The sequence below is a fragment of the Rhodotorula graminis genome, assembly GCF_001329695.1.
Source record: "Rhodotorula graminis WP1 unplaced genomic scaffold RHOBAscaffold_8, whole genome shotgun sequence".
NCBI lineage: Eukaryota > Fungi > Basidiomycota > Microbotryomycetes > Sporidiobolales > Sporidiobolaceae > Rhodotorula > Rhodotorula graminis.
Window position 1 is genome coordinate 548,342 of NW_017264935.1, and position 22,256 is coordinate 570,597.

General features: G+C 68.6%; 9 protein-coding genes across 9 annotated transcripts; 2 read left to right on the forward strand and 7 right to left on the reverse strand.

Moving 5' to 3' along the window:
- Positions 1-28: 28 nt before the first annotated feature.
- Positions 29-1,794, reverse strand: RHOBADRAFT_65203 (uncharacterized protein). The gene is made up of 9 exons (XM_018418662.1): positions 1,583-1,794; positions 1,360-1,504; positions 1,109-1,294; positions 954-1,032; positions 764-887; positions 613-699; positions 491-534; positions 220-354; positions 29-147 (listed from the first exon to the last, which is right to left on the reverse strand). Exons 1-9 carry the CDS (start codon positions 1,752-1,754, stop codon positions 136-138), a joined length of 984 nt encoding a protein of 327 aa, XP_018270374.1. The 5' UTR covers positions 1,755-1,794; the 3' UTR covers positions 29-135.
- Positions 1,795-2,217: 423 nt separating this feature from the next.
- On the reverse strand, positions 2,218-4,616 carry RHOBADRAFT_54167 (uncharacterized protein; the record flags this gene model as incomplete). The annotated part of the gene is made up of 2 exons (XM_018417180.1): positions 2,218-4,562; positions 4,595-4,616. The coding sequence occupies 2 exons, from the start codon at positions 4,614-4,616 to the stop codon at positions 2,254-2,256; spliced, it is 2,331 nt and encodes a 776-aa protein (XP_018270375.1). The 3' UTR covers positions 2,218-2,253.
- Positions 4,617-4,869: 253 nt separating this feature from the next.
- RHOBADRAFT_54168 (uncharacterized protein) lies at positions 4,870-12,469 on the forward strand (the record flags this gene model as incomplete). The annotated part of the gene is made up of 24 exons (XM_018417181.1): positions 4,870-4,971; positions 5,058-5,447; positions 5,512-5,823; positions 5,903-6,034; positions 6,153-6,414; positions 6,513-7,138; positions 7,233-7,464; positions 7,558-7,817; positions 7,994-8,190; positions 8,311-8,455; positions 8,545-8,670; positions 8,745-8,841; positions 8,924-9,210; positions 9,293-9,625; positions 9,720-9,998; positions 10,282-10,417; positions 10,603-10,885; positions 10,959-11,050; positions 11,128-11,164; positions 11,232-11,305; positions 11,367-11,571; positions 11,679-11,783; positions 11,861-12,053; positions 12,152-12,469. 24 exons carry the CDS (start codon positions 4,870-4,872, stop codon positions 12,467-12,469), a joined length of 5,223 nt encoding a protein of 1,740 aa, XP_018270376.1.
- A 270-nt stretch (positions 12,470-12,739) lies between these two features.
- Positions 12,740-13,838, reverse strand: RHOBADRAFT_44815 (uncharacterized protein; the record flags this gene model as incomplete). The annotated part of the gene is made up of 5 exons (XM_018414484.1): positions 12,740-12,815; positions 12,902-12,959; positions 13,042-13,626; positions 13,708-13,732; positions 13,821-13,838. 5 exons carry the CDS (start codon positions 13,836-13,838, stop codon positions 12,740-12,742), a joined length of 762 nt encoding a protein of 253 aa, XP_018270377.1.
- Positions 13,839-14,177: 339 nt separating this feature from the next.
- Positions 14,178-14,911, reverse strand: RHOBADRAFT_54170 (uncharacterized protein). The gene is made up of 4 exons (XM_018417182.1): positions 14,858-14,911; positions 14,758-14,797; positions 14,445-14,685; positions 14,178-14,328 (listed from the first exon to the last, which is right to left on the reverse strand). The coding sequence occupies exons 1-4, from the start codon at positions 14,873-14,875 to the stop codon at positions 14,232-14,234; spliced, it is 396 nt and encodes a 131-aa protein (XP_018270378.1). The 5' UTR covers positions 14,876-14,911; the 3' UTR covers positions 14,178-14,231.
- A 492-nt stretch (positions 14,912-15,403) lies between these two features.
- Positions 15,404-16,448, forward strand: RHOBADRAFT_54171 (uncharacterized protein; the record flags this gene model as incomplete). Its single annotated transcript, XM_018417183.1, has 4 exons — positions 15,404-15,662; positions 15,725-15,795; positions 15,877-16,146; positions 16,233-16,448. 4 exons carry the CDS (start codon positions 15,404-15,406, stop codon positions 16,446-16,448), a joined length of 816 nt encoding a protein of 271 aa, XP_018270379.1.
- A 52-nt stretch (positions 16,449-16,500) lies between these two features.
- Positions 16,501-17,477, reverse strand: RHOBADRAFT_65205 (uncharacterized protein). Its single transcript, XM_018418663.1, has 5 exons — positions 17,389-17,477; positions 17,176-17,290; positions 16,949-17,022; positions 16,764-16,863; positions 16,501-16,680 (listed from the first exon to the last, which is right to left on the reverse strand). Exons 1-5 carry the CDS (start codon positions 17,453-17,455, stop codon positions 16,605-16,607), a joined length of 432 nt encoding a protein of 143 aa, XP_018270380.1. The 5' UTR covers positions 17,456-17,477; the 3' UTR covers positions 16,501-16,604.
- A 548-nt stretch (positions 17,478-18,025) lies between these two features.
- RHOBADRAFT_44819 (uncharacterized protein) lies at positions 18,026-20,021 on the reverse strand (the record flags this gene model as incomplete). The annotated part of the gene is made up of 9 exons (XM_018414485.1): positions 18,026-18,075; positions 18,153-18,269; positions 18,334-18,388; positions 18,459-18,568; positions 18,649-19,285; positions 19,345-19,426; positions 19,494-19,561; positions 19,633-19,825; positions 19,906-20,021. 9 exons carry the CDS (start codon positions 20,019-20,021, stop codon positions 18,026-18,028), a joined length of 1,428 nt encoding a protein of 475 aa, XP_018270381.1.
- A 189-nt stretch (positions 20,022-20,210) lies between these two features.
- RHOBADRAFT_54173 (uncharacterized protein) lies at positions 20,211-22,251 on the reverse strand (the record flags this gene model as incomplete). The annotated part of the gene is made up of 7 exons (XM_018417184.1): positions 20,211-20,416; positions 20,536-20,652; positions 20,737-20,790; positions 20,874-20,985; positions 21,057-21,635; positions 21,709-22,051; positions 22,139-22,251. The coding sequence occupies 7 exons, from the start codon at positions 22,249-22,251 to the stop codon at positions 20,367-20,369; spliced, it is 1,368 nt and encodes a 455-aa protein (XP_018270382.1). The 3' UTR covers positions 20,211-20,366.
- Positions 22,252-22,256: the final 5 nt, after the last annotated feature.

Below are 22,256 nucleotides of genomic sequence, written 5' to 3' on the forward strand. Positions count from 1 at the left end.
GGGTGGGGGAGCGATCTCTCCGAGGGAAAGCGGATCCGAACGTCGCCGACTGACTATTTACAAGCTCTGGCAAGCTACGAACAACTGCGGCGTCAAGCGAGAGAGGCGGGCCTCGAAGCGCGAGAGCGAGCGCGCTCAGGCGACGTACTGCGGGCAAGAGACGGCTTCTCAGTCAGTTTCGTTGCTTTTGCGGGTCGACGACGACAGCGAGGGACGCACCTGGCCGCCCGACACATGAATCGTCACACCGGTCACGTAGCTTGCGTCCCACGACGCGAGGAAGATGACCGGCGCGGCAATCTCGATAGGCTGGCCAGGGCGACCGAGCGGGCCCGAGTTGAGCTGGCTCAGGTTCTGCAGGTGGCGACAGGGCGTGCGAGGGAGGCAGGGAGAGAAGGGAGCGGGGAGGGGGCCGGGAAGGGAAGAGGAGGGGGACAGCGTCAGGTCCGAGTACGTCGCGAGGACCGAGCGGCGCACAGAGGGGACGCACCTCCTTGCCGAACGTCGCAGGGACGAGGGGCGTGACAATCGGGCCTGCACGACAAGGAAGGCGAGTCAGTGCGGCGCGAGGGAAGAGAGGCAGAGTCGCGAGAGGAAGAAAGGGAGACGGACCCGGGGCGACCGTGTTGACACGGATGCCGTGCTCGGCCTGCTGGTTGGCGAGCGCGCGCGTGAAGGCGACGATCGAGCCCTTGGTCGCTGCGAGGGAGGAAATGCGAGGGTCAGTGTCGAGCCAGGCATGAGCGAGGAGGGAGGTGCTCACAAGTGTAGTCGAGGAGGTCCGGGCGGCCGATGAAGGCGTTGACCGAGGCATTCGTGACGATGTTGGCGCCCTTGTTCTTCTTGAGGTGAGGGAGCGCAGCCTTGGAGAAGTAGAACATGTGGTGCTGCGCAGGAAAAGAGAGGTGTGAGCGTCGAGATCTCGAAACCGCCGCTCGGGAGGGAGGACGCACCATGTTGACCTGGAACGTGTCCTCCCACTGCTTCGACTCGAGCGTCGTGATGTCGTGGTTCTCGAGCTGCTGAGCGGCGCTGCGAGAGGGAGAGAGACTGAGTGAGCTCGAGTCGCACGAGCGAGGAGAGGGAGCGAGGGAGAGGGGCGACGCACTTGAGGAAGAGGACGTCGATGCGGCCAAAGTTGGACACGGTGGCGTCGACGGCCTTGATGGCGTTGGCCTCGAGCTTGACGTCCATCGGGAGGAGGAGGACCTGGCTGCGGCCCTGCGTCTTCTGCGTGATGTAGTCGCGCGTGTCCTCGGCGTCCTTCTGCTCGGCCGACAGGTACACGATCGAGCTGCGAGCGTGCTTCCCAGTCAGTCGCAGTGCAAGAGATTTGAGACTAGAGAGAGCGGGACGCACACGTTGGCGCCCTCGAGAGCCGCGAGGATGGCGGTCGCGCGGCCGATGCCGCTGTCGCCGCCCGTGATGAGCCACACGCGGCCCTCAAACTTGCCGACGGGCTTGTACGGGGTGCCGTTGGCGAGAACGTCGTCGACGAGCGTGTCTGTAGAGGCGAGGAAAGGTCAGCTCGCGCCGTCTCGCGTCGGCTCGGTGGGGGGGGGAAAGGGAGACGGGGGCGCACCGGGCATGGTGTGCTGCACGCCGGGAGGGCGCGAGTCGTCGCCGCCCTGCGACTCCTTAGACGCGGTCGGGTCGGGCTGGTAGCCACGGTCGAACTGGCCCGGCTTGGGCTTGGACGACGACGAGTCGTCGGACGAGAGGACGTCCTTGACGGCTTGAGCGGTGGCCTGCATGTCGTTCTTGGTGTGTGTTGGGTGGGGAACTGGAAGTGTGCAAGAGTGCGAAGAAGGAGGGGGAGAGAGGAGAGCGAGGACGAGAGCTCGACGTTGACAAGAGCGAGCCGACGCGCGAATTGCGGGGGAGGACGCAGTTGACGCACGTCGCCCGCGAAGCCGAGTTCGCTGCCTCGCCAAGCTCGACCGTCGCGTGCGCACAGCACTGTCATCGCTCCTTCTCGTCGCGAGCCCGAACAGAGAAGCTGCGGCGAGCGCACGAGTACTAGTACGAGGCTGGCCTTCGCAACGAGCGCACTGCGACATTGACATCTCGACCGGGCCCGATCGAGATCCTCGACGAGACGCAGACGCTGGAAGAGAAGCAAAGCGCAAGCAAGCATAGCCGAGAGGAAAGAAGCGAGAGAGCACAGAGCGACGAGAGGGCCCGTGCGCCGCTGCGCCGCTCCCCCCTCTCCTCGTCCTCGACACCACGCTCGATTCCCTGCCGCACCGAGCGCTACACCCACAGTCCGAGCCCGCCCTTGAGCACCCTGAGCGCCTCGAGCTCGCCCTGCACGTCGAGCCGCTCGCGCCTCGCCGCCGCCCCGACCGCGTCCCACTCGCGCTGCGCCGCGGCCCGCGCGGCGCTCGCCCGCTCCGCAGCGAGCTCGACCTCGAGCTCGACCTCGCGAGCGCGTACCGCCGCACCGTCCTGCTCGCCGACGGGCACGACGACCGGTGCCGAGGCGGCCGCGGCGAGCTCGGCCATCTCGAGCTCCATCTCGCGCCGCTCGGCGTCCCAGTCGAGGCGCGCCTCGTCCTCGCGCGCCCGGGCCGCGTCGAGCTCCTTCTCGAGGGCGGCGAGACGCTCGTTGGCCGCGGCGGCGGCGGCGGGTGCGGCGAGGTCGGCGGCGTCCGGGCGCGCCGGGGTCGAGCGAGGTGGGCCGCCGTCGGCCGCGACCGAGGACGGCGCAGGTCCGGGCGCCGCACGCCGCAAGAGGTCGAGCTCGGCCTGGAGCGCAGCGAGCTGCCGCCGGAGGCCCGACGCCTCGGTCGTCGACTGGCGCAGAACAAGGACCCGGTCCTCGCCGCCGCCGTGAGGCGACAACGTGCGCTGCGCCGCCGCCGCCGACGGCGGCGAGAGCATGAGGCTGCGCTCGGACGCTGGCGAGCCGGGCGAGCCGACGCCTGCGCCGAGCGCCGGGCCCGAGCGTCGCACCGACATGCCGAGGCTGACGACCCGTCCCCTCCAGGGCGTCCTCGGGCCTCCCGCGCCGTCGCCCAAAGCCGGTCCGGCGACCTCATCAACTCCGCCCCCGCTCCCGCCGAGCATCTCCTCGCGCATGAGCCGGCTGCTGCTCTCGTCGAGGAGTAGCTCCCACTCATCCGCCGCCGCCGCCGACTGCGCTGCGGGTCCGCCGCGCCCACCTGCGCCGGGGACGCCGAGCTCTGCGCCTGATGCACCCGAGCTCGAGCCCGGGCCCGAGAGGAGGCCCTGTCGGAGGAGCTCCTCGAGCGAGAGCGACTCTCGCGGGCGCGCGCGGCGCGTCGGGCCGAGGAGCGTGCGGTGCTTGGGCGTCGCGGCCGCTGCCGTGGTCGTGCTCGAGGTCGCGGTCGCGGTCGCGGTCGACGACGACAGGGTGTGCGGGTGCGAGGGCGTCGAGGGCGGAGGAGGGAGCGGCGAGAGGAAGGCCGGGTGCGCAAAGAGGGCCGACGAGGCGTCGGGCGCGCCGGTCGAGTCGGCGACGGGCGTCGCGAACGCGTCGGCGGGGCTTGGCGCGAGAGGGCCCTTGCGCGGTGTCGCGTAGGCGTGCGGATCGGGTTGAGCGGGCGCGGCGGGCGGGCCGACGACGAGCGGCGCGTCGGGTCCGGCGGGCGGCGAGAGCGCGATGTGCGGCGGCGCTTGTTGGCCGGCCGACGTCGTCGGCCCACCGAGGCGCGATGACGGCCTGCTGCTGCGCCCCAGAGCGGACGTCGCCCTCGAGCCTGCGCCCGGTCCTCCCTCGAGCGCGCTCGAGCCCGTGCGCGGCGTCGGCCGGCGCAGCGCACTCGCCGCCGACGAGCGCAGCCCGCCACCTGCGGCACCGAGCTCGGGACGGCGCAGGGTGCGGCCGCCGGGCACGGGGATGGCCGACGCCGTCGACGATGCGCCGAGCGCCCGAGTGCCCGCCGCAGCAGGCCCGGACGCCGCCGACGAGGCGAGTGCCCCGCCCGTGCGCCTCGCTGTCGCACCAGGCGCGACACTGGACGGCGGCGGTCCTGCGCCGTGCCGCGTCGACGAGCGCAGCGGCGTGCGCTGCGAGGCCGAGAGGGACCGGGCGCTCGCCGCACTTGCGCCCGAGACGCTGCGCACCGAGGCTGCAGTCGACGCCGAGGCAGCCGACGAGCGGCGGCGGGGCGTCGTGCGGCGCGGCGTGTGGGCTTCGGGCGCGACCAAGGACGACGACGAGGCGGACAGGGCGGGCGGGCGGCCGACGCCGAGCGAGGCGGTCGCGGCGGGTTTGCGCGGCGTCGTGTCGGCCCTTGGAGGGCCGAGCGTGCGCGACGCAGGGCGCGCCGTGTCGGTGCTGCTCGTCGCCGTGGCCTGGATCGAGGTCGAGCGCGACAGGCTGCGCGAGAGCGACCGTGTCGACGAGGCGGTCGACGAGGCGGCCGACAGGATGCGCGAGCGTGGACGGGCCGTGGTTGGGCTCAGGTGCTTGTGCGAGTCGGTGTCGTCGCCGTCGGCCTTGGGCGGCGGGCGGGTGGACGAGGAGAGGGACGAGGACGAGGTGGCCGGGGTGACGCGGCGGGCGCGAGGGGTGGTGAGGCCCGAGGCGGATGGGGCTGTCGCGGCGGTGGCGGTGCCAGAGGAGGACGCGAGGCTTGCGGCAGCTGCATCGTGGCCTGTGCGAAGAAGAGGTCGAGTGAGCGAGGCGCGCGGCAGGTTGAGCGAGAGGACGAGGGGCGAGGCGGACCTGGAGCTTGGCCCGGTTGGAGGACGCGCTGAGGGCGCCTGAGAGTCTTTGGTGGCTGGCCTGGGCGGGTAACCGAGGTCGGGGGAGCGAGTCGGGAGGTCGAGGTTGAGGGAGGGCGGAGGAGGGACGACGAGGCGGCTGTCGAAGGTGGGCGCAGCTGGGTGGCAGCCGTGGCCATGATCAAGTGGTACAGCTGGTGCACACTGGCAAGCAGAGTCGTCCAGGCGAGTGAGGACGAGGCCCCGAATCCCCTCGTCTTCATCGTCGTCGCCTCAGAGGTCTCCTCGATCCTCCTCCCATCTCGCACCCTGAGTGGGGCCACAAGGACAAGGTGGCGTCGTCTACTCCCACGCGTCCCCTCGAGACGCCCCCCTACGCCCTCGTCCCCTTGCTTCACCCGGTCTTTGCCTCGTCGCGCCCCACCTCTCCTCCTCCTCCTCCTCCAGCCGCCGCACCCTCGTCGCCGCCACCTGTGAGCCGCATCGGCCAGCTCGTCTCATCCGTCGCCGCCGCCGCCTCGTCCACCTCGTCCGCCACCTCGACCTCGCCAGCTGCCCAAGCCAGCGTCCGCACCGTCGAAGCCGCAGCCCACCACGTCTGGCTCGGCACCTCGCACGGCTCGGTCCGCCTCTACTCGGTCGCCAGCCAGCACGGCGACGACCAAGATCGTCATGCGCCGTCCATCGAGCGTGTCCTGAGCCCGGGCCCGTCCTCGCCGCCGACGACCCCGAGGCGCTCGTCCAAGCAGCACCAGGTGCGCTCCCTCTCGCCTCCCTCGGCCTTCCGAGCACCCTGACCCTAACCCTGAACCCCGACAGGTCTCGGCCCTCGAGCTCGTCGACGAGGTGACCGTCACCCCGGCCAAGAAGCCCGCCGACCGCATCGCGCTCCTCGCCCGCCTCGACAAGTGCCTCGTCCTCTCCGAGGGCGTCCTCACCTTTCACGCCCTGCCGGCCCTCGCCCCGCTCAACGTCCACGCCTTCCCGAGCGTCCGCGGCGTGTCGACCTTTGCGCTCGACGAGGACGAGCTCGCCGGTCGAGGCGCGCCCGACGCCATGCACGTGTGCGTCTTCAAGCGCAGGACGGTTCACTGGCTCCGCATCACCAACGACGGCATCTCGAGCGTCAAGGTGCGTCCTCACCCCCTTATCTCCCTATTGCGCCTCTCTCGCGCGCTCGAGCCTGACTCGTCGCGCGCCTCGCCCGCAGGACCTGCCCTTGCGCAGCGGCGCCCTCGTCTCGGTCTTTAGGCGCGGGAGGGCATGCGTCGCCGACGCCGAGAACTACTCGATCGTCGACCTCCAGGCGGCAGAAGCGCTCCCGCTCCTCCCCATCTCGCAGGTGCGCCCTCGTCCTCACTTTCCTCCCCTCCTGCCCCTCCGCCCTCTGCGCTCACTGCAGTCGTCGATGCGCATGAGTCGAGCGAAACTGATCCTGGGCCACCGTGCCTCGCTCGCAGTCACCCCATCCCGACCCATTGCCTCCCTCGACCACATCCTCCTCCGCTCCCTCCTCGACCACCACCTCCTCCTCCTCCGTCCTCACGCCCACCTCCGCTCCTGGGCCCGACCCGCGACAGCGCCCCGCGATCGCGTGCGTCGCCGACGGCGAGTTCCTCATTGCGAGCCACACGGGCTCGACGACGCTCGGCGTGTTTGTCAACGAGGTCGGCGAGCCGTGCAGGGGAACGCTCGAGTGGGCGAGCAACCTGCGGAGCCTCGGTGCGTCACACGCTTTTCCTCTCGTCCTTGTCGGGCCCCTCGCGCTCGCGTACGTCTCGTGAGGTGTGGGCGAGACTGACCTGTCGAACGCCCCACAGTCATCGACGGCCAGTACTCGGTCGCGCTCCTGCACAACCACACGGTCGAGATCCACTCGATCCACTCGCAGGAGATCGTCCAGGTCGTCCAGCTCTCGACCCTGTCGTCCATCCCGTCCTCGCCTTCCCTTTCCTCATCTTCGACCTCGACCTCAACCTCGACCTCGACCACGCCCTCGACCTCGAACCCGTCGGCGCACGCACTCGCGTTCGAGCCACGCGCACTCGTCCGCTCGAGCGAGGGCCTCGAGCTTGACGGCAAGGCGACCGGCCGGTGGAAGACCGAGTGGTGCGAGGTCCCGCTGCGCGCTGGCGCCAGCGCAGGTCGCTCGTCGTCGGCGTCGTCGCCGCCAAGGACGCCGACCAAGCGCCAGGCGCCCTCGGGCTCGGGCTCGGGCTCGGCGTCGGCGCAGCGCGCGAGCCGCACCTCGGGCCGCTCGAGCGCGACGCGGACCGGGAGCGCCGTGTCGACGCGCATCCTCGTCACGGGCCGCAACGCGCTCTACGCCTTGTCGCCCCTGACCCTCGTCGTCCAAGTCGACGCGCTGCTCGAGCGTGGGCGGGCCGAGGACGCGAGGGCGCTCGTCGACGGGTGGGCGAGGAGTGCGAGAGGGGGAGCGGTCGAGGTGCGTCTGCCTGTTCACTCTCTCCCCCTCTCTGCTTCCCTCTCGACAAGCCTAGTCCTGACACTCTCGATCATGTCGCCCTCGATTCGCGCAGAACGCCGAGCTGTCGTACGTGTACCACCGCCTCGCGCTCGTCGCGCTGTCGCAGACCGACTTTGCGCGCGCGTTCGACCTCGTCCTCCTCGCCGGGTGCGACCCGCGCGTCGTCGTGCGCCTGTTTGCCGACCTGCGCGAGGGCGCGCTCATGCGGGGCGAGAGGGACGCCGTGTGGGTCCCGAGAGGGGTCGAGGACGAGGTCAAGGCGGGCAAGGGCATCGACGAGTACAGTGCGTCGCTCCTTTCAATCTCTCTCTCCGACTTCTGTATCCCGTCATGGCCAGAACCTTGAGCCTAACCCGCACTCGTCGCCGCCCGCGCAGTCCTCGACAACCTGAACCGCAACTACTCGCCGCACCTCAAGCCCGACGTCGAGTCGGCCTCGACGACGGTCGGGCTCCGCAACGAGCTGCGCACCGAGGCGCGCGACGCGCTCGGGAGCTACTTGGCGAGGTGGCGGGCGAGGCGACGGGGCGGCGAGGGGGACGAGGGACGAGAGGGAGAGGGGCAGGGTGCCGGCGCGGACGCAGCGGCGAGGGGAGGGGCGTTGGGGAGCGAGGGAGACTCGCGCAAGGTCGACATGGTGCGTCGGTCGTTATCTCTATCACGTGGCTCGCCTGCCGAGCTCGGCAGCAGCAAGCGTGCGCACTGACCTTCTCAAACCCCTCTTCCTCGCCCCACTCTCCCCCCCTCTCACCTCGTGTCTACCCTTGCCTCGCTCTTGCCTCGATCGTCGCACCTCGCCCTCGCCTCGCGCAGGTCGTCGACACGACCCTCGTCCGCCTCTTTGCCGAGCAGCACCGCCCGGACGACATCCGGGTCCTCCTCGCCGGCCCGAACGACTGCGTCCTCGCCGAGGTCGAGGGCGCGCTCCACGACGCGGGCATGCATGCGCTGTTGGCGGGCGTGCTCAAGGAGCGGGGTGAGACGGGCAGGGTGCTCGACATCTGGACCAGGTGCGTCGACGACAATTGTTCCCCCTTCCTCTCGTTCGCATCCTCGCGGACGAGGCCGATCGTGGTGCACATGTCGTTCTTGGGCAGACACTAACTCACGCTGCGGCGCCCACCCTGCAGGATCGTCGACGGCGAGTACTCGGACCCGACCTTCGCGGACGGCGTGCACAAGGTGTTCGACCTCGTGTGGCGCTCCAGGGACAAGGCGCTCATTGAGAAGTACGGCCTGTGGCTCCTTCGACACGACGTCGACCGTGCGCTGCGGGTGCGTCGACTCGCTCGCCTCTTGTCCGTCTCGGCCATTCTCTCGAGCGGCGACCCTGACTTAGAACTTGCCAACGGTGTCGCGCACAGCTCTTCACCGACCCGAAGCAGCCCATCCTGCTCGACACGCGCGACCTGTTCGGCAAGATGGCCAAGGTCGACTCGGACGCCGCCGACCGGTTCCTCGAGGTCACGGTCCTGCAGGAGCGCGACTCGGTGCGTCCCTCCGCTCTCCCTTCCTCTCTCTCCAGGCGCCTCGTCGCTCACTCGAGCCTGGTCTTGCGCGACAGGACGCACGGCTGCATGCCGACCTCGTCAAGCGGTACATCGGTCGCCTCGGCGAGCTTCTCGCCGACCCGGAGGCCAAAGCGCACCTGCGCGAGCAAGGTCCGTCATCGCCGTCCTCTCGCCCGCAGGCCTCGGCGTCGAGCCCCCGTCACTGACCGTCGCCTGCGCGTCTCGCCCGCAGAGACCGCCTACGCCGCGCTCGCCGAGTCGACCTCGACCTCGACCACCGACTCGACGCCGACCTTCCTGTCGTTCCTCGTGTCGCGCTACTCGGCCTCGATCTCGAGCGCCGACGGCAACGGCGCCGCACCCGCACACGCCCTGCTCGACCGCGTGCGCCTCAAGGCCATCCTTTTCCTCGGCCACTCGACCCAGTACGACGTGCAGAGCGCCAAGGCCGACCTCGAGGAGATTGAGATCAAGGGCATGCGGGGCTTGACGCTCGAGAGGGTCATCGTGTACGGCAAGGTGCGCCGTCGGCTCTCTCCCTCTCTCACTCGGCGTCGCGCAACTCTCGCAGGCGCGCACTGACCCTCACTCGGTCCCGCAGCTCGGCCTCGACCGCCAGGCGCTCTCGCTCGTCCTCCACTCGCTGCACGACCTCTCGACGGCCGAGACGTACGCGCTCCAGTGCGGCGACCCGCTCGTCGCGGCCGACGTGCGCGCGGCGTCGTCGCTCCTCGGGCTCGCGTTCAGCCGGCGCGCGCCCCGACACGGCGGCGGCGGCGGTGGCGGGTCCGAGGCTGAGCATGCGCGGCAGGAGAGGAGGGAGGGGCTCGCGAGGCTCGTCGTCGACATGTGCGTCGCGAGGCCCGACGTGGCGAGCGAGGCGCAGGTGGCGCGCTTGCTCGAGACGCAGGCCGTTCACCTCGACACTCTCGAGGTGCGTCTCTCCCCTTTCTCTCTACCCCTTCCTCAGCCTCTCTCTACAGCAGGCGGACCTGACACGCCCGTATGGCCCGCTCGCTCGCCCGCAGGTCCTCACGGCCCTCCCCGACCCGATGCCGCTCTCGCTCCTCGGCGAGTACCTCTCGCGCTCGCTGCGGCGGTCGCTCCACTCGAGCCAGGAGGCGGCCATCCTCAAGGCGCTCGCCGAGGGCCAGAACCTCGAGGTGCAGCAGCGGGCGCTCGACGCGCAGGAGAAGTGCGCGCCGGTCGTGCAGCTTGGCGAGGAGGGAGCGGGCGTCGGGCGAGGTCGCGGTGGCGGTGGAGCGGGAGCGGGTGCCAAGGAGCTCGTGCTGGTCGAGGGCAAGGAGGTGCGCGGCGGCAGGGGTGCGAGCGGGTTGGAGAAGAGGGGCACGGGCGCACGCGACGACGAGGACGACGCGGTCGAGCTGGATTTGCGGTAGAGTTTGGCTGCAGTTGCACCCTGGACCTGTACCGAGTCCCTGTGAGCACGCTGATGGAGCCGAGAGAGCAGCGTCCGGCTACCTCGAGGTCTCGTCCTCTCGCTCGCCTCCGGCGGCCGGCACCAAGGGCCCCGCCTCTCTCCCTCGTCGCCTCGCACCCTCGCCTGCTTGTTCGACCATGCTGTCACAGCCCGGGAGCATCCCTGCACGGCTGCACGCTGCCCTGCGAGCCATACACGCCAGCAAGCCACGCCTCATCGCGTCGCCGCCGCCATCGTCGGTCAAGGGCGGCTCTGGAGGGCAGAAGCGCGCGTCGGTCGCCATCAGTGAGTCTCGGTACCTCCTTCTGGACACCAGCGAGCCTATCGAGCCGCTCTCTGGGGCTGGAGTGAGCGAGCTGGCTCGTGCGGAGGTTGTCCTCGCTGATGGCGACGACGCGACGGCTGCGGGCGAGCGAGGTGTGCGAGGCTGCGTCGAGCACGGGACTCACTCTCTCGTCGTGTGTACACAGTCATCCGCCTGCGACCTGAGCACCCGCCGCCCTCGTCGACCCAGTCGTCGTCGCCGCTCGGCGGCTCCCCCACCTCCCCCTCGCTCCCTCTCCAACCCTCGCCGCCGCTCTCTCCTCCCGCACAAGAGCCGTCTCCTGCCTCTGCAACCGCTGCTGGTCTCGCCGCCGCTCAACAACCGGCTGTCCTCGACCAGCTCGAGGCCTTCTTCAACCAGCCTTGGGTCAACAACCCGACGACCGCCGTCGAGGTCCTGTACATCAAGCGCGCAACGAGGCACACCGAGTGCGTCCCCACCTCTTCTTCTTCCTGGCACCGCCGACCTGCAGCCGGACTGAGCGCGCCCTCGCGTCCGCAGCACCTGGAGCGGCCACGTCGCGTTCCCCGGCGGCCGGCAAGAGCCCGACGACGAGTCGGCAGAGTTCACGGCGCTGCGCGAGACTTGGGAGGGTGCGTCTCGATCCCTCTGCCTCGTGCGGTCGTGCGGTCGAGGCCGGGTCGACTGACTCGCTCGCGCACCATCGCAGAGGTTGGACTCGACCTCGCCGAGAAGGACTGGATCTCGTGCGTCCTCTTCCTCTGAGGCTCTCGCCGAGACCGCGCAGGAAACTCACCTCGCCCACTCTCGCAGGATCGGCCAGCTCGACGACCGAGAGATCACGACCTCGCTCGGCAAGCGCCTCCTCATGATCCTCTCGCCGTTTGGTCCGTCCGTCCTCCCCTTTCCTCCCGCCCGCCCTCACTGACCCGCTCGGCTCTCCCACAGTCTTCCTCCACACGTCGCCCTATCCACCGGTCCCCGAGCTGCAAGAGTCCGAGGTCGCGTCGGCGCACTGGATCCCGCTCGACCTGCTGCACGCCCCGGCGGCCAAGTACGGCTCGGTCCCGATCGACATCGCGACGCGCCTCGCGCCCAGGAACAAAGCCGCCAGGTGGCTCTTGCACATGCTCGTCGGCCAGATGGACTTCAAGTGCGTCGGCGCTGCCCCCTTTGTTGTCGAGCCGCCGCGCTCCTCTCGCCGGCTCGACTAACTTCGGGCCGGCGACCTCGCACTGACTCGGACCCGGTGACACACAGGTGCATCCTCTTGCCGAACGACCCGGTTGCGGTAGGGCAGCAGCTCCCGCCACTGCCGCCCGGCGGCAAAGCTCCCGAGCTCAAGCTTTGGGGCCTGACGCTCGGGTCCGTCCTTCTCTCTCTCTCTCTTTCGCTCTCCCTCTCGCAGCGAGCCGAACTGACACTCGTCGACACGCCCGCAGCATGACGCTCGACTTTGTCTCGCACATGACGCACCTCGCGGCGCCGTCCGACCTGTCGACTTACCCGTACGCGGTCGCCGCCCTCGACACGCCGCTCAACGGCGCCGCCGCAACCGACAATGGCCTGAGAAACAAGGACACGACCGACCTGGCGCCGTTCGCGCCGGCCGAGGCGAGCATCTTCCCGCGTTTCGTGCGTCCACGCTCCCTTTCTCCCTCTCTCCCTCTCCCTCTCTCCCTCTCTCTCTCTCCTTCTCGAGCGCTCTCATTGATGCTCCCCTCGCCACACAGTCGTACCCAGACATCAACCTCCTCATCTGGCTTTTCGCGTTCCGGTACCGCCGCCTTCTGCGGCACCCGTCGTCGCGCGCTCGGTCCCCTTCCACGTCGACCTCGCCCGCTCGCCCAGCAGCAAGGACGCCGTACGCCCGCGTCAACTGGGCGGGCATGTCGCTCAACGCCTACTATGCCGCAGTGAGGAGGGCACTCTTGGTCGCGGTGCTCCTGCGCGCGACGGCGGCGCTCGGAGGGCTCGTCGGGATCGGGTTCTGGTTGAGGGCGAGGATCCTCGAGAGGAGCAGGAGGGGACCGGTCGGTGCACTGCTGTAGACGAGCTCTTCGTAGAGGTGCATGGTACGAGCAGGGTCTGTGCTTGCCCGGGCTGTTGTATTCGAGGCGCGAGCGCAGTTCTCGTCGGTTCTCTCGGTCTCGGTCCCTCTCGAGGCGGGCGAGGAAAGCACAATGGAGGTCGGGCACTGACTAATCAAGCGGGTACTACGAGAGATGGGGCGAGGCTCGTCGAGAGAGGAGAGAGAGAGAAGGAGAAGAAAGCAGAGGGGAGAAGGAGGCTGAGAGAGGAGGTCCGGGCGGGGCCGTCGCTCACGGGTACGCGCTGCGCTCGCCGCCAGAGTAGCCGTCGCGCTGCTCCGAGGGCTGGTCGGGCTGGTACGACGAGCTGTGGGGCGAAACAAGACAGGGTCAGCTCACGAGAAAAGGCGAAAAGTGGGGAAGAGGGGAAAAGAGGAAAAGAGGAGGACGGACCGGCCCTCGCCGTCGTTGTTGCGGCCGGCACCGCCGTACTCGTTCATGCCGTCGCCGTCTATGTACGTGCGGGGCGAGGTGTCAGGAGGGGCTCGACGAGCTGGGGGGGGAAGGAGGAAAAGAGGAAAAGGAGGACGCACACGCGCTGCCGCCACCCGAGGCGACAAAGTCGACGCCGCGGTCCCCACCTCCATAGCTCGAGTCCTGCCTCTCGTCGTGCCCGCCCTCGTACCCGGGCTGCTCGTCCCTCCCCTCGCCGAACGGGTTGTTGCGCTGCTCCTGCCCCGCCTGCCGCTCCTGGTCGTCCTCCTCCCGCTCGCCGAGGAACGCCCCGTCGGCGCCCGCCTCGGCCGCACCGTACCGCGGCGTCGCCGTCGAGCCGTACGCGCCGCCCGTCGCCGCCGAGAAGTCGCCGCGCGACGAGCTGTACGCGTTGGCGTCGCCGCGACGCGACGACGACGAGGCAGTCGACCCGCGGCGGCGCGCCTTCGAGTCGTCGTCCTCCCACTCGGCGTCGTCGCCGCCGGCGCTGCCGCTCTGCGGACCCATGCCCTGTGTCTCGCCGCCGCCGAACGAGCTCTGCTGCTGCTGCTGCTGGGCCGAGTCGGCCGACGACAAGCTGTAGCGCTCGGCGGTCGAGTCGAACCCGCTCGTGGGCCCGCCGTACGACTGCTGGTCGTCGCGGTGGATGGCCGACTCGTCGCGGCCCGAGGTCGAGTCGGTCTCTGCGGAGGTGCGTGGGGGGGCGGAGGATGTGAGCTGCGGGGTCCGGGCGAGGGAGGGGCGAGGGACAGAGGGAGGCGCACTGTTGCCGTGGATAAATTCGGTGGCCTGCGCGTGTGCAAGGAGGGTCAGGTGCGGGCGAGGGAGATCGCAAGGGAGGGCGGAGGGTGGTGCGAGCGGGGGGCGGGGGGCGCACCTTGTCGAGGATGCCCATCTGCGCGCACGAGAGGGGTCAGTGGCTGCGCCTGGTGTACGCTAGATCGGTGGACGCACTGCTGTGTGTGCTTTGCGAGAGTTGCGAGGGAGGAGGAGGAGAGAGAAGGAGAGGTGGATGACGACGTCGGCGTGTGGGGAAGCGAGGCGGTCACCAGCCTGCGGGGTCGCTCTCGCTGCAGGCGTTGGACGACTCTGGGCGAGCGCTGTCGGCTCTTTGAAAGCGTGCACACTCGCGAGCGGAGCGAGCGAGGAGCGCACCTTCCACACCAGTTGCGCGTGCTTCTCGCTCTCGGACCTCTTTCGCTCTCGCTCTCGCTCACAGCTCGATGCCGCTCGGCTCGGCGGGAATATGTACACTGCAGGACCAAACATCTATCTTAGAGAGACGAGCTCACTGCGGCATCTGGCCGGCGCCGAGCGTGGGAGGGTTCTCGTTGGCGCCGCCGTCGAACGTGCCCGTCGCGTCGCGCCCGGCCGTGCTGTACGCCCTGTTAGGGAGGAGGAAGAGTGTGAGTCGCAGTCCTGAAGGGGTAGCAGTACCGGCGCAGAGGGATCGCCCTCTGCGGCAGACCCGCACAGCTTCGAGGGAGAAAGCGCGACTCACTCATACGCCGGCTCGCCGTCCTGCGCCGCGACGCCCGCGCCAGTCTCGTCGCCGACGGTCGCATGGTCGGTCGTGAGGCGGTCGACGCCGCCCGTGACGCCGAGCGAGTCGCCGACGTCGGGCACGAGCGCGTCGGCGCCCGAGGGCTCGTTCTCGGCGACAGCGGGCGGCTGGGCGTGCGACTGCGAGGTCGTCGAGGTGGTGGCGGCGGAAGTCGAGGACGAGGTCGAGCTGTCGGTGCCTGTGGACCGGGTGGGTCAGCGAGGGGTCGGCGAGCGAGAGACGAGGGGGAAGAGGGAGGGGTCGGGCGCACTCGTGTACTGGTTGACGAGGTTCTTGCCCTGGTCGACGATCTGCGCACGACAGTGGGTCAGCTCGTACTCCTCTAAGGAGAGACGGGGAGGCGGGCGCACCTTGTTAATGGTGTCCATGGTGGTCGAGAGGTGGAGGGGGTGCGGAGGGTGGATCTGCGGGCGGGAAGCAGGGTCAGGGTGGGCTCGAGAGGGGTGCAGGTGCTGTAGGGCACACAAGGAGTGCTGAAGCTCGAAGCTGGAGTGGGGAGCAGGAGAGAGAGGCGGTTGCCAGCCCCGCAACGTCGAGGTGACGACACTCGTCGAAGCAGCAGTGACCACAACTCGAGAGAGCGTGGACACCGTGTCTAGCTGTACTCGTACACTCTTGCGTCCAGTCTACCATCGTAAAACCCTCGGAGAGACTGAGAGGGACGACAGCAAGCGAGAGCTGATGAGGACGAGCGAGAACCACACAGAGTCGACGGCCGCACGAGCTGTCGGCTGTATGGGCTAGACGGGCAGTGTAGCACGGACTTCAAGTGCCATGCGCCTTCGAGCGCGCCTCTGAGGACGAGAGCTGGACGCGCTCCTTCTCCTCGTCGTTGCGAGGCGGTGCTCGTCCCTCGACAACCGACAGCTCCACCCGCTCGACAGGCCACGTGCAGCATGGTCCTCCTCCAGCTCACCTCCGCACTCCACACCCGCCTCGAAGCGCTCGCCTCGCGCCTCCCCCTCGAGCTGAGGGCCCGCGTCGCCTCGCACCTCGACCTCGTCGACGACCGACCCGGCGCTCAAGCCGCAGACGGCACCGGCAGCCTCGACGGCAGCCCCCTTTCGTCCGCCGACGCGCCGTTCCGCACCATCCCGCACGACCTGCTCGTCGCCGTCTCGACCTGGGCCAAGGACGCCAACCTCGACGACAGAAGTGCGCTCCCCTCTCGCTCCTCAGCCCGAGCAGCACCAAAGACTGACCTCGAGGCTACACAGACGACTATCGCCTCGCGAGCCTGCTCCGCCTCACCGACGTGCACGCCCCGCCGCCAGCGCCTCGGGTCAAGGTGCGTCCGACTGTCTCTCGCTTCAGCCCCGCTCTCTTCACGAGTCGAGCAGTCCTGATTTGCCGCCATGCTGTCGCACAGTCCTCCGAGCTCCTCGCCATCCTCTCGTCGATCCAGCTCTCGCAAGACCGCCTCGCCTACGCCTCTCTCACGTCCCTCCTCCCCGCACCGCACCCTTGGCTCGTCCCGCTCCACGCCGCGGCGGGAGCCCACGACGGGCGACTCAAGAGCCCCGCCGAGGAGTGGACCGAGATCAGGAGGGAGCTCGGCGCCGTCGTCAACGTCGCGGCGAGCATGGCGGCTGTCGCGAGTGCCGTGTGGTGGGTCAGCTTCGGGTTCAGCTACCTCGAGGTGCGCCGCCCGTCTTCCTCTCTCTCTCGTGCGCTCCTCTCAGTACCACGAGCACCGTACTGACGCCTTGCACCCCGGACACGCAGCGCATCGCCCTCTCGTTCCTCGGCGCGCTCGCCATCGCCGCCGTCGAGGCGTTTCTCTACTACCGCTTCTTCACGCGCGCATCGCGCGCAGAGCCGGCTCCCTCGCCTCGGCCGGGCGCCCGAGCGCCGTCGGCAAGGGCCGGGGGAGCGGGGCGAGGCGCGGGCGAGGCGCGCAGGGTCGGTGCGGCGGGCAGCAAGGGCGCCAAGCAGCAGTGAGCTCGCGCTAGCTCTCACGGGGGCTCTCTGCAACGTCGGTCGTGCTCTCGAGAAGGTACTGCTCTATCGTTACAACATGCGTCTGCGAGTGCGTGCCCGGGAGAGAGCGAGAGAGAGGGAGAGAGAAATGCGAGAGGGCGAGTCGTGCAACCCCCTTCAGACCTGCTGGTTCTTGCGCGTCAAGGTGAGGTTGTCGAGGAAGCCCTGCAGCTGCTCGTCGTCCATCTTGATGCTGTGTGTCGCACGGCAAAGGTCAGACGAAGCTCGACCGGGTCGAGGACAAACGAGGTACGAGCGAGGGAGCGCGCGACGCACCTCGGGATGAGCGCCTTTGCCTCTTCTGCCTCCATCGGGCACAGGTTGACGAGCTGCACCTGTTCGTAGAACTGGAAGTTCTCCTCGGGGACGTCGCTGCGGGCGAGCGGGCGAGAGCGAGGTTCAGCTCGGCTCGGGCGACGAGGAGGATGGAGGAAAGAAGGGGAGGGCAGGGGCGCACCTGCGGGCTTGATGCGCGACTTCTTGGTCGGGGAAGCGGGCAAAGGTCGAGACGTAGTCCTTGGTCTTGTTGTACACGCTGCGAGAGGGTCGAGTCCAGCCGAGGGGAGGGGAGGGGAGGGAAGAGCGGGTCAGCCGAGACCACAAGTACGAGCAGCGCTCGCCCCGCTCGAGCGCAGTGCTCGAGCACGGCAAAGCGCATCGAGGACCCGCAAGAGGACAGCCGACGCACGGGTTGTCGGGGATGGGCTTGCCCTCGGCCTGGGCCGTCATCTCAGTCACCTCGAGGAGCACCTTGACGTCGCTGATGGTGAGCATATGCCGCAGCGTGTCCTCGTCGTTGAAGCCTGTGTGCGACGCCCTCGTCTGTCAGCTCTGAGAGCGCGAGAGGGAGGCGAGAGAGCTCGAGGGGGAGATGAGGATGAGGGAAGAGGCGAGGACGCACCGGCGGGGAACTTGAGCTGGCTGGCGTCCTCGTCGTCGGGCTTGTTACGCTCCGTGACGCGCGACATCCTTGCTGGCTGGTGAGAGCGAGTGAGGAGGTGGGGAGAGCTGTGGGTGAGAGGAGGTTGGCGTCCTCGTGCTCTCCCCCTCGGCTCAGAGTGGGCAGATGGTACGCGCAATGCAGCTCTGCATATCCTCCAAGCCCGTCTTGCGCGGTCTCGTCTCTCTCGGTCGAGATGCTGCCACCTCCTCCTCCTCCTCCGCGAGCCGCATCTCTTGAGAAGCGTCGGGCTCTGACACTCGCTTCAAAGCTGGTCGCTGCTGGTCGTGAGCCTCTCTGATCGAGCTCGCGACAGGCTGTGTGAAGCCCAGGCCCGTACTCGAGCTCTCACAGCAGCGTGCTCTCGGTTTTCGCTCGCTCGACGCTCTCGGCAGGTTGCGCCAGACACAGCAAAGTTCCACTGCACGGCCAGATAAATATCAGGAGTGTCGAGGACGTCGTCATGTACACGGAAAGAGGGAGGGGCAAAGGAGGGGACAGGCCGAGGGGAGGAAGAGGGGAGGGGGAGGAGGAAGGAGAGGGCAAGGGTAGTCGACCAGGCGCTCGCGCACGCTCTGCGAGCGCACGACAGCAGCCCTCAGTGCTGCAGCTTGGCGCGGCGCAGCGAGAGGAGGAGGGCGAGGTCGTCTGTCGCGGCGATGTACCGTCAGTCACGCCTCTCGACGACCGAGAGGAGGGACAGGGTGCGAGAGCGAGCGACGTACAGACGATCTTGATGGCGCCGCTGATGACAAACACCCACCTGAATTTGCCGATGCTGATGAGGCGGCCGGTGACGAAAGGGCCGGGCGCCGCGGCGAGCGTGCGCGCGACGTCGACGGCTGGACCGGGCGAGCGAGTCAGTTAGGCGAGGTGACAGGCACAGAGAGAGAGAGAGGGACACACATCCGAGGAGACGAGTGCGTGACTGCTTGGCGACCATCGCCGAGAGGAGCGCGCCCTGCGAGGAGAGAGAGAGAGAGAGTCAGACCGGGTCCGAAAGATCTCCTCGAGGCCCCAAGGTGACGCACCCGGATGCTCGAGTCCATCGACGAGATGCATGTGCGGGCGACGTAGAGCGCAATGACGGACGGGAGGGTCGGCGCAAAGGCCATGGCGGCCGTGAGAATCTGCGCCGGGACTGCGAGCGCGAGGAGCGCGGTCAGTGCACGGTCCTCCAGGTGGACAGGCGAGAGAGACTGCGGAGAGAAGAGGACGTACCATGAGCCGAGACCATCGTGAGCACAAGGCCGATGCGCTTGGACAGGGCACCCGCGAGCAACGACGTAAAGACGGCGCCGAGGGCCGACCCGGCGAGGACGGCCGAGATGGTCGAAATCGACGCCTTGTAGACCGACTTGAAGTACAGCGACACGTACGACGCCGGCGTGAGGGACGACGCGAACGAGTCGACCGAGAAGAGGGCGACGACGAGGAGGAGGCGCATGAGGGGGAGCGACGAGGCCGACTGGGACGAGGCGGACGGCAGGTCGAGCTTGGTCGACGGGTCGACGACGTGCGGCGTCGTGCTCGAGGTGCGGCCGACGAGTGGGCGACCAGGGACGGCGAGGAGAGGCGACTGCTCGGTCGGCGTCCCGGTGAGCGTCTCGTCGTCCGACTCGTCGTGCGCGCTCGCGCCCCCTCGAACGGGAAACGGCGGGTGGTCGAGTTCGGCAAACTGTGTCATGGCGAGGCTGAGGACGATCTTGACGAGCGCGATGGCGCCGTAGCACGCAAAGACGAACCGGTAGCTCTCGTGCGCCGAGTTGTCGCGCTCGAGCGCCGTCACGAGCGACCCCGACGCGACCGACCCGAGGGCGAGGCCGACAAAGCCGAGTACTTGGTAGTTCATGAGGACCTGGGGGGTGCAGGGTCTGTAAAGATACGCCTGGTGGGTCCGAGCGAGAGGGCACGCACGAAGACACGGTCCTCGGGCTGGACGAGCTGGCTCAGGGTGCTGATCTCGACCGAGCTGAACGGCCCGACCTCGTTGCCCGACCTGCGCGCAGCCTCGAGAATCAGTGAGTGCTCGGCGCCCGTGCGACAGACGAGAAAAGAGGACGCACGGGGAGATGACGCCGAACGTCGCCGCGACGAGCAAGACCGTGTAGTTCCTCGACAGGTAAAAGGCGAACTGCGTTGGATACGTCGCACGTCAGTCGAGGCTCGTAGACGTCCACTCGAGAGAGGAGAGAGGGGACGCACCCCGCTGCAGGCCATCAACGCGCTCCCGAGAGCGAGAACTCGTCTCCGTCCGACGCTGTCCGCCACCCACGACACGCCGAGCGACAGCACGACGTCGCCCAAGAGGGTGAGGGTGAGGAACAGACCCGCCGAGCGGTCCGAGAAGCCGCAGAGGTTGAGGTACAGGACGAGGAGCGGTGCGACCGCGCCGAATCTGCGTCGTCGTGCGCGAAACAAGGTCAGGTCTCGTCCGACGAGCGATGGGGATGGAAGAAGAGGGAGAAGGAGACGCACCCGATCAAACGGACGAATCTGCTGGTGATCAAGAGACCGACGTCCCGCGGCGAGTGCGCGCGAGCGAGGGCTGCAAAGCCGAGCTCCTCCCCAAGCCGGCTCAGGACGGGCGCCATGTCGCGGTTGAGGACGAGAACAAGCAGCAGCCGTCGAGCGAGGAGCAGAGAAGACGAGAGGCGGCGAGGTCGAGCAGAAGCTGAAGGCGAGCGTGTGGGAAGCGCAGGTCCGGCGGACGAGCGAGCGCCGCGATTTTCGGGCGCGAGGCCTGCCCGCCGGACCGATAGCGTCGAGTCAGGCAGCTTTTTCCGAGGAGCGGAGAAGACGACGAGGCGGCCGAGAAGGCGGGCAGGACGCCGAGCAAGCGGTGCGTGCGGGACGAGGTCTTCTGTCCGTCTCCTCGGACCGATCGGACGGACGGCGGCTCTCCTCTCGTCAACTGATTTCGCCGCCGCCTCATCTATCTAGTGCTCGAGAGGCGCGCTCTTGAAGAGGGCGAGGAGGACGATGTCGTCTGGTCGAGGCGAGCGAGAGGAAGAAAGAAGGGAGGGGGAAGGGGAAGGTCGGGCAAGGTCAGGCGGCACGCGCAAGGACACGACGGCTCGACTTGAAGAGAGGAAGGAGGGGACGCACAGATGATCTTGATCCCGCCCATGAGCATGATGGCGAGGCGCATGTGCCCGAGGCTGGCGAGGCCGAGCGAGAGCGTCGGGCCCGGGGTTGAGGCGAGGGTCTTGCAGACGTTCACGACTGGAGGGCCACAGTCAGTACTCGAGACCTTGGAGCTTCTCGAGGCACGCTCAGAGAAAGACGAGAGAGAGAGAGAGGACGTACTGCCGAGGAACTTGGTGCGAGACGCTTTGGGCACGACGGCAGCGAGGAAAGCGCCTGCTCGAACGACGACGGGTCAGTGTCAGGGTGCGGCAGTCCTCACACTCGTGCTCGACGGTCGGGAGAATTAGAGGACGCACCTCGAACCGAGGCGTCCATCGAGGCGATGCAGGCCCGGGCGAGAAGGAAGGTGAGGGCGAGTGGCAAGGTTGGCGCGAGCCCGAGCGCGATCGTGAAGAGCTGCGCCGGGATCTGTGGGACGTCGAGCCGTCAGGACGCGCACAGTGACCGTCGACAGGCAAGAGAGGGCTGCAGGGACGCACATGGGTCGTGACCATAGTCGTGACGATACCGAGCCGCTTAGCGATCGAGGGCGCCGCGAGCTGCGACACGCAGGTCACGACCGACGTGACCGAGAAGATGGACGCGATGAGGGCGACAGGAGCGGCGAACGTCTCGCGCAGGAAGTAGGCGATGAAGGAGCCCGGCCCGAGGGACGAGGCAAACGCGTCGAGCGAGAAGATGGCGCAGAGGATGGTGAGGCGGGCGATCGGGACGCGTGCAGGCACAGGGGCGACATCTTCTGGCGGGTCGAGGACGGCCGAGGCGGTCGAGCCGGCCGTTTGGTGCTGCAGAAGCGGTTGCCGCTCGCGGTCGCCCCCGGTCGGCGGGGCCGACGACGCCTTGGGCGGTGCAGGCGGATGGTCGAGCTCGGCGTGTGCGCTCAACGCGAGTGACAGCACGATCTTGACGGCGGCCGCGATGGCGTACAGGAGGAAGATGGCCTTGTAGGCGACGGCGGCAGGTTGGCCCGCTCGAGTGAGGCTCGACACGATGATGCTCGTGAGGACGCTGCCTGTCCCCATGCCGGCGTAGCCGACGACCTGGTACCATGAAAGGAGCTGCGGGAGGGCGACAGGCTCGTCAGTTGAGGTCGCGCGGCGAGTCGAGGGAACGAAGGGGGAGGGGACGCACCGAGACTCGCCCGTCTTGCTCGGTGAGCTGACAGAGCATTGCCTCCTCAAGCGCCGCGAACGGCCCCGTCTCGTTGCCCGTCGTCGAGATGACGCCCACGATTGCCGCGACGAGGAGGACCGTGAAAGTCGACGAGAGGTAGAAGGCGATGCCGGACGCGCACATGAGGGTGGACCCGACCGCCAGCATTCTGCGTCGGCCAACAGCGTCGGCCGACTGCGTGACGCACAAAGACAGGACGACATCGCCGAGGAGGGTTGCCGTGAGGAAGAAGCCGACCGCGCGCTCCGGGATGTCGAGTGCGCGCAGGTGGATGAGGAGGATTGGGGCGACGGCGCCAAAGCTGCGCACGGCGAGTCAGTTGTCAGTAGGACATCCCACTCTCGACTCGTTCCTGGGACCAGATACTGCAGGCGAGCGTGGGACGTACCCGAGAAGTCGGACGAAGCGAGACGAGATGATGAGGGCGACGTCGCGAGGCGAGTGCGAGTCGCGGATGTGGTGTAGCCCCAGCTCGTTCGAGAGCACTGACAAGGCGCGCATAGTCG

Excerpts from the sequence above, each read along its gene's own strand:
- RHOBADRAFT_65203 (XM_018418662.1), bottom strand. The coding sequence starts at position 1,754 with ATGCAGGCCACCGCTCAAGCCGTCAAGGACGTCCTCTCGTCCGACGAC. Across the intron at positions 1,505-1,582 it reads CGTGCAGCACACCATGCCCG|ACACGCTCGTCGACGACGTT; the intron begins GTGCGCCCCCGT and ends TCGCCTCTACAG. Across the intron at positions 535-612 it reads TGTCAACACGGTCGCCCCGG|GCCCGATTGTCACGCCCCTC; the intron begins GTCCGTCTCCCT and ends CTTGTCGTGCAG.
- RHOBADRAFT_54170 (XM_018417182.1), bottom strand. Across the intron at positions 14,686-14,757 it reads CCTCGTCAACCAGTACACGA|GCACCGACAGCTCGACCTCG; the intron begins GTGCGCCCGACC and ends CCCGGTCCACAG. Across the intron at positions 14,329-14,444 it reads GACGGCGAGCCGGCGTATGA|GGCGTACAGCACGGCCGGGC; the intron begins GTGAGTCGCGCT and ends CCTCCCTAACAG.
- RHOBADRAFT_65205 (XM_018418663.1), bottom strand. The coding sequence starts at position 17,455 with ATGTCGCGCGTCACGGAGCGTAACAAGCCCGACGACGAGGACGCCAGC. Across the intron at positions 16,864-16,948 it reads AGAAGTCGCGCATCAAGCCC|GCAGCGACGTCCCCGAGGAG; the intron begins GCAGGTGCGCCC and ends GCCCGCTCGCCC. Across the intron at positions 16,681-16,763 it reads GCAAAGGCGCTCATCCCGAG|CATCAAGATGGACGACGAGC; the intron begins GTGCGTCGCGCG and ends TGCGACACACAG.